The sequence below is a fragment of the Cajanus cajan genome, chromosome 11 (genome assembly GCF_000230855.2).
Source record: "Cajanus cajan strain Asha chromosome 11, NIPB_CcT2T_4, whole genome shotgun sequence".
Lineage (NCBI taxonomy): Eukaryota > Viridiplantae > Streptophyta > Magnoliopsida > Fabales > Fabaceae > Cajanus > Cajanus cajan.
Genome location: NC_138527.1, coordinates 10,051,611 through 10,062,882, shown reverse-complemented (window position 1 = coordinate 10,062,882; position 11,272 = coordinate 10,051,611). Strand labels below are relative to the sequence as shown.

Here is an 11,272-nt window from a genome sequence, read left to right as displayed (position 1 = left end):
TCATCTTCACAAAAGCTTGTGAATTTAGCTGAAACATACTCACCACCACCATCAGTTCTTAAAATTTTAACAGAACAATCACATTGTTTTTCAGCCAAGCACTTAAATTTTTTAAAGGTACTGAACACATCTCCTTTGTTCTTAATCAAGTATACCCAAACCTTTCTACTAAAGTCATCAATGAAAGTCACAAAATATTTGTTACCTCCAAGTGATTCAGTTTGAAGAGGGCCACAGACGTCAGAATATACCACTTCTAATTTGCATCTTGATCTAATAGGAACATGATGCTTGAAGGTGTTTCTTGGCTGTTTGCACTCCACACATTCCCTGCACATTTCTTTGGGCTGATGAAGATGAGGAAGACCAGTTACCATGTTGTATCTACTCAAGAGGTTCAGATCTCTAAAATTTAGATGTCCAAACCTATAATGCCAAAGCCATTCTTCACTATTCACAGTGGAAACCAAGCATTGATGCTCCAAAACCTGAATTTCAACTCTAAAGGTTCTATTCTTAGATAGGGGTGCCCTAAGAATCAACCTTTTCTTATTATCATATACTGTCATCCCATTATTTTCCATCACCATTTTGAAGCCTCTCTCTAACAATTGTCCAAGGCTGAGGAGGTTGATTTTCATGTGAGGCACATACAATACATTCGAAATCAATGACCGCTGCCGTTCTTGCACCTTATTGCTACTTCTCCAATTCCTTCAGCATCAAGAGTTCTATGATCAGCAAATTTTACTTTTCTTTTTACAGATTCATCAAGTTTTGCAAACCAGTCCTTTCTACCAGTCATGTGGGAAGAACATCCAGTATCAAGATACCACAAATTCTCACTATCTTCAACAGTCTTGGTTGTCACCATCAGCAAAACTTGATCTGAATCTGAGTCATCTTCCTTGACTAATTGTGCCTCATTATTATGTTCTTTCTTGCTGTAACATTCTTCTGCATAATGACCCCACCTTTGACAATTGAAGCACTGAATGTGTCTCTTGTCCACCTTCTTCCTGCCACCTCTTCCTCTAAAGTTTGTACCACCACCTCTTTTTGGTTCATTATTGTTAAACCTTTGATCGTGTTGTTCTCTGACTCCAGTATGGTTGTTATTACCTCTTCCTCTATTGTGCTTCCATTTGCCTCGGCCTCTCTTATTTCTGCTTGCTTCACCTTCAGGCTTCACACTGTGGACTTGTAAAGCTTGCTCAGCAGTCTTCTCAGCACTTCTTTCAACCATTCTTTGTTCATGAGCCTCCAAAGAGCCTTGTAGATCCTCCACCTTCAAGATTTCAAGATTCTTGGATTCTTCAATAGCAACAACAATGTGATCAAATCTTGGTGACAATGATCTCAACACTTTCTCAACAATCATTTGACTTGAGATTCTTTCCCCATAACTTTTCATCAAATTTGTTAGAGATAATACCCGAGTGAAATAAGCTCCTACTTCCTCATTTCCTTCCATCTGTAAGAGTTCGTACTGTCTCCTCAAGGTCTGCAGTTGAACCTTCTTCAATTTATCATTCCCTGCATGTGCCCTCTCAAGAATCTCCCACGCCTCTTTTGCTGTAGTGACGTTTGAAATTTTTTCAAAGTTTCCCATGTCCACACATTGATGGATGATGAATAAAGCTTTGCAATCCTTCTTCTTAGCCTCCTTGTTCGCAGCTTTCTGAGCCTCTGTTGCTCCACTATCCATTTCTTGTACTCCTTCTTTGACAATATCAAGCACATCTTGAAAGCCAAAAATCACTCTCATCTTAGCACACCACTGATCAAAGTTCTTGCCACCTTCAAGAACCGGTAAGGTTGCTGGAAAATTTCCATTCGAGGAAGCCATTATGCGCAGCAATGTCACAATGCAGGTCCCAGATTGTACAAGCTCTGAATACCAAATGTTGGAACTTAATTGAATATTAGAAAGTTTATTGATGACAAATGGTGAAAGAGAAAACTCATTATTTCATTGATGACAGCAAGCTATTTATACAACAGAAAAACTAAGTCATTACAAATTGCACCAGTAACTGAATTAACTAACTCTCAACATCTTACACCAAAATAAGTCTTTAATTTTGCAAAACTCAGTCCAAGGTTCAGCAAGAAAAACCAAATCTGGCTTATTTGTATCACATAATAAACACAAAACACTTCAGGATTCCTCATTTGCAAGACCCCGAACATTCCGGTAAAGTATCTTCATTAAGCAAAATTTTGTCTGCCACCCCTAGTATGTTGGGGTTGCACCACCACTCGTTCAAAAGTATCAAATTCAACTGCCTTAATAGATGGAGTAGTTGTCCCATCTTGTTCCACTTGTTCACTCCACCTGATAGATAAGTTTTTTTGAAAAAGGGTATGCGATAGCATCACTATGGGAGGGAGGATCCTAACTAGGTTAGCACCCTGCCTCACAACAATCATATGCAACATATCACAAGAAATAAATTAAAAGAAAGTGAAATACAAGTGGGGGACCAATCCAAAACCCACAAAAAAAAATACAAAAACTAGGCAAAGAAAAAAGAAGACCAATGTCACTATACAACATCAAAGCTAAAAGCCTAGAGTAACACAGAACAGAAATTTGTCAGTTTTACAAACAGCAGAAATTTTATCTAGCACCGGAATGCTCTAAGCTGGAACAGCATTCCCAACTGCCCCAAATCACGAAAATTTGGAAGATTTAGCTTCCCTTGATCTGGTTCTAGGCTTAGACAATGAAGACTTTTTGGACTATTGATTCTTATCCTTTTGCGGGGACTGAGACACTTCCTTCCAATCAAACCCACCAGCAGCAAGGATATCAAAGCCTTGCTGGACAGAGGGAGGAAAATCTGACAAATCCTGTTGAACTTGGTAAGAATCAGCAAGCTCATTCAAGCTTTGTTCTGAGCAGGCATTCTGACCTGAAAAACTAATAGGAATATTGACCGAACATGTAGCTGAAGATTTTGCAGGCACAATGGGAGCAATGTAATTCTGTTCCTCCTCGAAGTCAGAACCATCTTCCACTATGGCAACAAAATCCCATCTCTTATGCGCTTTATTTCCACCTTTAGATTTGGCTGGCACAAACGTGTCACAAACCACACAGTCCAATCCAGCTTGATCCTTTAAACTCGGTTCCATAGCAGAATTATCAGAATTCGCAAGATCCACAGTAGCTGCTGTCCGTGTATCAGGAGAACAATTCTGACCATAAAAATAAGCCTGATTATTCTCATCCGAAATATCTTCCAAGGATGGCATACCATCCAAAGAAGAATCAATATTCTTCTCCTTCTCTAGAGTGGTCTTGGGGTCTTTCAGAATCCGATCCATCACCTGCATAGCTGAAAAATCACCACCAGAAAATATCATAGATGCACCAGGGACAGCAGCTTTTCTAGCATTAACTTGAACAGTCATCACATGACTGGAGTCATCACCGACTGGATCAATTCCAGCCTGTCCAGCATGTTCCAAGCCTTTTCTTGCACCAGAAGGAAAAACAACAGCCAATTCTGGTGTAATATCTGCAGGTATAGGAGCTATTGCAGCAGAAAAAATTGGTCTAGCCAGGCCTGGAAAACTTGTCTCGATAATAGCTTCAATTGTAGGACCATCAGGGCCTGCAACACAACCAGCCATTCCAGTAGCTTGGTTTGCTCCAGCAGGATCACCAGGACCAACCTTTGAAACAGTAGCCAATTCCAATTCAAAACCTGCAGCAATAGGAGCTGTTTCAGCAATAATTGGCCTATCCAAACCTAATGATCCTGGTGCAATAATATTTTCTGATATAGGAGCAGTGGAGACTGCAACCTGATCAGCCATCCCAACAGCATGGATTGTACCAGCAGGAGCACCATGATCAACCTTTGGATCGAAAACAGCTGAATCAACGCCTAGAACAGCAGCAACATCCAAGATTGTATCTGCATCAGGGAGTAGATCACCCTGACCAGGTTTAGAACCGGAATTCTTGACATCCCTGCGCCACGTTCCTTAAAATTTATTTTGATCCCCTTATCTCCATTATTCTGAGATTTTCTACAAAATTTATTCTGGCATATTTTCAAAATTTAAAAAAACAAGAAAGGCAAAACCTTCCCTCTCAACCAGAGTTTGCTTAGGAATGTAGTCTTCAAGATTGATTTCAACAAGCATTCTTGCAAAATGACCGTATAACAGATTTAGCGTAGCAGATTGGCACACCAATTCCAGAGGCAATTGTAAACAAAATATTAGGGGACCAATATTCAAGAGACAGATCAAGAATACCAAACCCAAGCCATTGTGTTTCTTTGGAGTCTTGGATTAAAATCTGGTTTCCAAATGGATTCAAGGTCCAAGAAGCTGTAGCAAGAATTTTCCTTAAGTCATGATTATTCTGAAAGGCAAATTCGCCTCTGCCTAAGGGAATGACTTTCCAATCTTGAATCATATTCCACAGCTGAGAAAGGTTGGCTCTCAAATCTGCAATCTTGAATGGCATTTGTCCTTTAGAAAGAATAACTCTAACTCTACCATCCATCAAGATATGATGGTTCCAGGATCTTTATGGCAAGAATGTCTCCCTTCCAACATGGCCATGGGCAAGAATAATTACCCGCCATGTCTCAAACAAGAAACCTCCACAGAAATCTTTTAGGAAGATCAGGTTCGAGTATTAAACTCTTTTTCCACCCTGACCTGAGTGTCTCAAACAACAACCCATCCAACTGTTGCAACGCCAGAATTCTTCCCACCACTATGAAATGCTAACTGTCCATTCATCACTATGCAATACAACAAGACTTTGTCTTGTTATGATGACGGTCTACATTCCCATGCCATTAATGATATAACATTTCAAAATTATACGTGATTCCCTTTATTTATGTTAATAATAATAATTAAAAATTGAGTCATTAATAATAAATAGTATAAATGTTGTTTATATTTTATAAGTTTAGAATCTTTGGGTATTAAACATAACAGTAATAATATTATTCATATTTTCAAATAAAACTTATATATTATTCAATAAAAAAATTTAATTAATGAAGTAATTCATCTTTTAAAAAATAAATATATTTCACTCTAAAATGTGTTGTTTAAATAAATTATTTTAAAAGAATTTTAAATTCTGTCATCATTAAAAATAAAATTTGAAATTCTTAAAAAAAAAATTTAATTTCTCTTTCATCTATGAACACTCGTGCACCTCGGTGCACGCATGACTCTCAGCACTATCGACCGGCTCTCTCACACTTGGAGATGGCAAAAATACCCGCACTTGCGGGTATTTGCGGGTAAAATCCGCTACGGATAATAAATAGATAAGTTAATTGGGTAGCCGCAGATAATGGGGACAGATAATTTTTTACCCGTTTATAAATGGGGCGAGGGCGGATATGATGATATTCATACCCGCGAGTACCCGTTTAATAATATTTCTTAAATATTCTAATTATCCTTGTGCCACATAATCTTAAAATTACATTCTCTCATCTTTGTGATATGAGACTTTCACTTACTTGTGAGATTGATGTATTTTAAGTTAATGATTATCTTGCATTTTTATTATTATTTCAACAAAATTAACGTTAAATACAAATTTAAAATTAACATTGAATTTTTATTTTTAATATTTCAATAACATTAAACATAAAATTGTTTGTAATATAATATTTTTAATTTCTTAAAAAAATTATAAATATCCATGAATATCTATGAGTATTCAAGAAATTCATTGATACCCGCACGGATATGGAGTGGATATGAGGCCAATTTTCATCTAGCAAGACGGGGTTGAATTTACTATTACCCACCCACATGAGATCCCATTGCCATCTCTACTCACACTCGTGGGCTCTTTTACGATTCTCCCTCTCATGCACACTTGCTATCTCGATTACTTTTCATGTTTGATTCACAATTCATGCTCTCTCTACTCAGGTTTATTTTTCTTCTCTTTCAATTTTAGGAGTCAATGAGAATTGAAACATCAATTAGCATTTAGCCATTTTTTATTTTTATTTTAAAAAATTAAGACACCCAAATTGGTTCATTAAGTTATCGATTTTTGCAAAAAAAATCGACTGATTTTATCCGGTTCAACTACTTCCCTGATCAAATTATTAAACTGGTTTGCTGTAATCACTAATTCTTGTTTCGGTTTTACAATACTAATTATAAGTGTATAAACATATAAATGTCTTTAATATATTTTCTGCAACTCATTAATAAATGTAAAAATCGATATATTACATATATGTGCACCCAAAAAAGAACATAGATGAAAAAATTTTGATACGATTTATTATGTTCTTACTCAAGCCAAAAAATTTATAACATCAAATTTATAAACTTAACTTACTTAATTTGTTGTCGTAATATATTAATCTATACATTATATATGTTTAAATTATATAAATTAAATGAATATATACATACAATTAAGATATATTTTACGATGTATATTTTAAGAAAAATGATATTATTTTGTCATATTAGTTAAAATGATTCGAGAAATTATATTATTAATACATAATTGTTTTTAAAAAAATAATAAAAGAATATATAATATTAGGAGAAATTTGGACATGTCAAAGTATAACCCAAATATGTCCTTGGAATACACCGAGTCTAATTTTTTAAACCCAAACACGTCTAGTTTTTTAAATTCAAGGCAGTTTGGTAGGACCGAATGAGTCATGAACACCCTTAGCTCTACTATCCGAGATTGACAGCTACTCCAACTTCAATAGAGTAAAATGTTAATAATTAAAAATGGATCAATCATGTAACAAACATGTTCTTCAAGGAGCTGGTTTTAGAGTCTAAGTCTTTGCAAGCTACACACAACATATGAAAAACTGACCCCACAAACAACCGATTCTTGAATGCAAGTGTAATTGCTGATTTGGATCGCATTCCCTCACTTAGTTGGACAAAGAGGCTGCAGTTTGTAAACTACGAATTAAGAAATGTTAAGGTAGATGTTGTTTACCGCATCATGCGGACATGATATTAATTGAGTTCTGGATCTTCTGAAAATTAAAACTCTTCTAGGTTCCTATGTATTAACCAAATTGGAGATAGAAGAGATAGATAATGAAGAGAGTCCACATTTTCAATTTAATAACTGTTGACTTTTTGTGCCAAAGATATATACATTTAAAAACTAAGCAAATTTTGTACCATAATATATAAGCAGAGATATATAGTGGAAGAACCTACCTAACAAGCATAAAGAAACCAAGAAATGCCTTACGAATTACGATACCAACAACAATAAGCATAAAAAAACTAGCATCTGCTACCTACCCAAGTTCACATTTCCCATTTCACAAGTCACTGTTATGCAATCTAAATGTTGTCATCATAAGTATTCCAGGTGGCAGCGCATCAATAAGCAGTTAGCATCGACCAAGATATTTGAATCCATGAATTAAAGTCAGACAGGTCAAATCTCCACTTTGAAAGAGATAAAAAAGAATAAGAAAGGAAAATAATACATAAAAATTCCTAAATTTCAGAAAAGGGACAAAGCCATAAGCCAACAATGAATCCCACTATGCTTAGCAGACAAGCACAGTGGGATTCTAAAAAGAATAACTAAAGCCTTGTTCTGCAGTTTAATATAAAATCGAAGATAAACATATCTCAAGAGGATGTATATATATATATATATATATATATATATATATATATATATATATATATATATATATTAAAAAAAAAAAAGAAAAAAAAAGTCAAGTCTACAGATGAAGAGAAGTTGTGCATGTGTTCTGTTTTTTTTAATTCTTAAACAAAAGCTTTTGAACCAAATGCTCTCTTTCAACACTTTATGAGCATTCTTAAACACAAAATAGGTCAATATACATGCAAAACAAACAATTAGTCCAGAACACATGTATTTGCTAGTTTGCAACATACGTGACCAAGATTAACTGCTTCCTATTGGAGGAATATTTCTGTAACACCACCATGAAGGTGCAGTAAACCATGTGTATGTCCAACTGTCTATATCACCATGGAAGCGAAACCGCTCACCCTCCTCATTTCCAAGCCTGAAAATGCCCCAATTGCTTACATTAGTCCTATTGAAGCCAAAACGGGTCAATATACCTTTTAAATGATTAGAATCCCATTCATTCCACCATGGAACAGTTGGATCATTGCAGAAATAAATGCTGTTTCTATTTCCAACTCCAAGTTCCTTTGCAGAGAAAGACGATGAGCAACATTTACCCAAAAATATCATTTGATCCCCCAAATCCTCAACCTTCTTCCAAGACAACTGACAAAAATCCAATGAATATATCTCTAATTTTTGGGTATCAAGCACTGCAGCTTGTTTGGTACTAAAATATCTACAAACAAGCAAAAGCTCCCCACAAGACTCTACTAAATATCTTAAAATTTTATAGTCATGATGATTTCTTTGTAATATTATCCCTTCTTGTAACTGAAATATCTCAGGCCATTTTACTTCATGAATCTGGGTTTGTATCTGGGACAGTGTTCCAAAATCATCATCACCTTTGCCAATGCTCGAGTAGATACTTTTGACATCAATTTGCCAAATATTAAATCCATCAGCCAGGAGATAAAAACTTCCATTACAAAATACAGCATCCTCAAATGGCTCACCTGTTAGTTTAAGTTTATGCCATGAATTTTCTCCTGGAACCCAAAAAGCCAGCTCACAGCACTGGCTGTGTAGAAGCATGCAAATGAAGTTATTCTCAGAGGGAGGCCCTGAGAGCACCATCTTGTGGTAAAAGTTCCATAACGAAGGGAGACTAATTTGGCTTCTTGAAAATGGATTCAGCAAGTTAACTTCAAGATGGAAATTGTCAATATTCTTTACCATAATCAACCAATCATGAAATGATCCCCAACAATAATTTCCATGTGCCTCTGATAACTCCAACTCCCAAACACGATTCTCCAATATACTTATACAAGTTCTAATCTCTTTGTTCTGCTGACCTGAGACCAAGAGCCAAGGAAATCCATGCCTTTTCCAACTAGGAAGTTGTTCTCCAAGAACAGTATTCCAACTCATACAAACTTTGCTGATAGATAAGCAATCGATTAAGGTCAGTTTTTCAGCAACCGTCTCAAGTATACCTTGAGGGAGAGTAGTCCAATCTGCAATTTCCAATTCTTTTTTTCTGCGGTGTATTTTTTTTCTGCATTTGGCACCAAGTCTTCCCCTGAAAGCTTTCAAAGGCAATGAAGGGATACTTGACCAATCTTCATAGTACTTTCTCAAGTATCTTTTTTTATTTCTTCTTTTCATCCTTTTGGCAACAACTTTTTTGATGATAGCTTCCAACAGTAATGAACGCATCCTGCTTGATGTTTATGAGTGAGACATCAAATATACAATGAAAAGATCAATATCAGATTTAGTCAGCCTTAATAATTTTCTTTGGATGGAAGCTTGTACCAGGCTTAATGGGTTTGAAGAAAACACTTGACTTTGGTCAAATTATAACTATTTATTTTTCCATTAGATTAATGATCATGCTAATACATCACTACAAATCCTCACATAACAGTCAGAATGGATACAATGTCATATAAGATATGTAAATAAAATTTTACATTTAGCAAGGATAACATATAAAGATGCAGGAAGCACAATAACAATCAGAAAGTCAATTTATAAAACTCATTCCTTTCCTTTCTCCCACATGATGACTTGTTGCAAAGTATGAAACAAGTCAAAATAATAAAATATGTACGCTCATGGGCACATATTTGTGAGAGAAACCAGTAAAATTGTTAGAATATATGGAAATATCTAAAAATATATTATCATATGCTAGATTATTCTGATTCCTCATCATCTCATAACATTACATGATTGACTACTAGATTTTCTTATCTTACCATGATTTGTTTCCCAAATTAATTAGGATTGTGATTAGCTACATTGCAGGTACAGTACCAGTACAGGGTATGGGATACAAAATATTCCAAATATCTAGGGTACAAGTACGTTATTGCATATTTTTAAATAAATAAAAAAGGTTTAAATATATTTTTGGTCCCTCGAAATTTATATATATATATATATATATATATATATATTATAATTTTAAAATTATTAGATTTTTAATGGGAGGGACTATATAAGAAGAAGAAAAAAATTGATATGAGCATAATCAAGCCAAAAAAAAAAACAAATAAGTATAATATATCTCCAATCACATTAATAAGACTAAAATTCACTTTGTCCTAGAAAAAAGGGACACATTTCGTAAATATCATCCTTTTTTTTTTTGGTTTTAAAACAGCTGAATATAAATAATTTTCAAGGTTCAGAGTTAGGGTGTTAAACTTGTAAAAAACATAAAATTGTACAGAGTACAGACCACAGACCACAGGAAAGGAAAAATCATTAAACAATCTTGGCCAGTGCAATTCATCCATCGTTAATACCATGGTACATTATTTCTAATGTGCCACAAATTGCATATGGAAGAGGGGCTTGAATTTCCTAACTGACATTGGCCGAGGTTTTATTGAAGCCTTGAAAGTTGAAAACCTATTCAACACTTGCATCCTTAGGCTAAGTAACAGAAGTGTATAGTACATATTGCAATTCAGAAACAAAGTAACATGACCCTCATTGTAACAAACCAAAAACTACAAGGATTTGCAAAAAAATCACAATATTATGTTTAGTGATTGACAATACTATGAAACACGTACCGAATTAGGGCATCAAACAGATTATTTATAACCCAGGAGTATTCATTCATATGATTAAAATCCTAATCAAATAATAGTGGCGAAAATCCAAAAACCGTAGTTATCCCTAAAAGAATAAAATTCACAGTGAGAGAGTTGAATGATGATTAACCTGGTACATGCAAGTTCACACTATTTTCCTCTTCACTAGGGAAGTTAGTAAGCACCAAGCAGAACCAGAAAGAAACGTTCCAAATGCTAAGAAGCTGAACCAACAAATATATATTAAAATAAAAATTAAGCTGGCCTAGATATTGAGGGTGGGCTTAGAACAAACGCAGCCCAAGTTGAGGTTGGGCCCAAGGATCCGGATCCTCACACGCAAGTGCCTTCTCAAAGCTTCTCTCCATTAGTATTTTTGGACACGAGGGTGAATTTCACCGTTGAGAAAAATATTTATTTCCCAAGCTCAACTTAAAAGCAAACAGTTATGGTTTCATTTTTATTTTATTTTTTTATTAAATTATACTTTTAATTTTTTTATTTATTTTTATGGTTCAATTTAAGCTCACTATTTTTA

The 11,272-nt window shown here is 34.9% G+C and overlaps 3 protein-coding genes across 3 annotated transcripts; all 3 read right to left on the bottom strand.

Annotated features, from left to right (window-relative positions):
* Positions 1–667: 667 nt before the first annotated feature.
* On the bottom strand, positions 668–1,849 carry LOC145953355 (uncharacterized). Its single transcript, XM_083067296.1, has one exon. It carries the CDS (start codon positions 1,847–1,849, stop codon positions 668–670), a length of 1,182 nt encoding a protein of 393 aa, XP_082923422.1.
* Positions 1,289–6,041, bottom strand: LOC145953229 (uncharacterized). Its single transcript, XM_083067100.1, has 2 exons — positions 3,817–6,041; positions 1,289–3,716 (listed from the first exon to the last, which is right to left on the bottom strand). Exon 2 carries the CDS (start codon positions 3,640–3,642, stop codon positions 2,746–2,748), a length of 897 nt encoding a protein of 298 aa, XP_082923226.1. The 5' UTR covers positions 3,643–3,716; positions 3,817–6,041; the 3' UTR covers positions 1,289–2,745.
* Positions 6,042–7,749: 1,708 nt separating this feature from the next.
* LOC109791044 (F-box protein At2g05970) lies at positions 7,750–10,987 on the bottom strand. The gene is made up of 2 exons (XM_020350294.3): positions 10,865–10,987; positions 7,750–9,344 (listed from the first exon to the last, which is right to left on the bottom strand). Exon 2 carries the CDS (start codon positions 9,341–9,343, stop codon positions 7,931–7,933), a length of 1,413 nt encoding a protein of 470 aa, XP_020205883.1. The 5' UTR covers position 9,344; positions 10,865–10,987; the 3' UTR covers positions 7,750–7,930.
* Positions 10,988–11,272: the final 285 nt, after the last annotated feature.

What these genes read in the sequence shown, in the direction of transcription:
- LOC109791044 (XM_020350294.3), bottom strand. Translation starts at nt 9,343, where the DNA reads ATGCGTTCATTACTGTTGGAAGCTATCATCAAAAAAGTTGTTGCCAAA.
- LOC145953229 (XM_083067100.1), bottom strand. Translation starts at nt 3,642, where the DNA reads ATGGCTGGTTGTGTTGCAGGCCCTGATGGTCCTACAATTGAAGCTATT.
- LOC145953355 (XM_083067296.1), bottom strand. Translation starts at nt 1,849, where the DNA reads ATGGCTTCCTCGAATGGAAATTTTCCAGCAACCTTACCGGTTCTTGAA.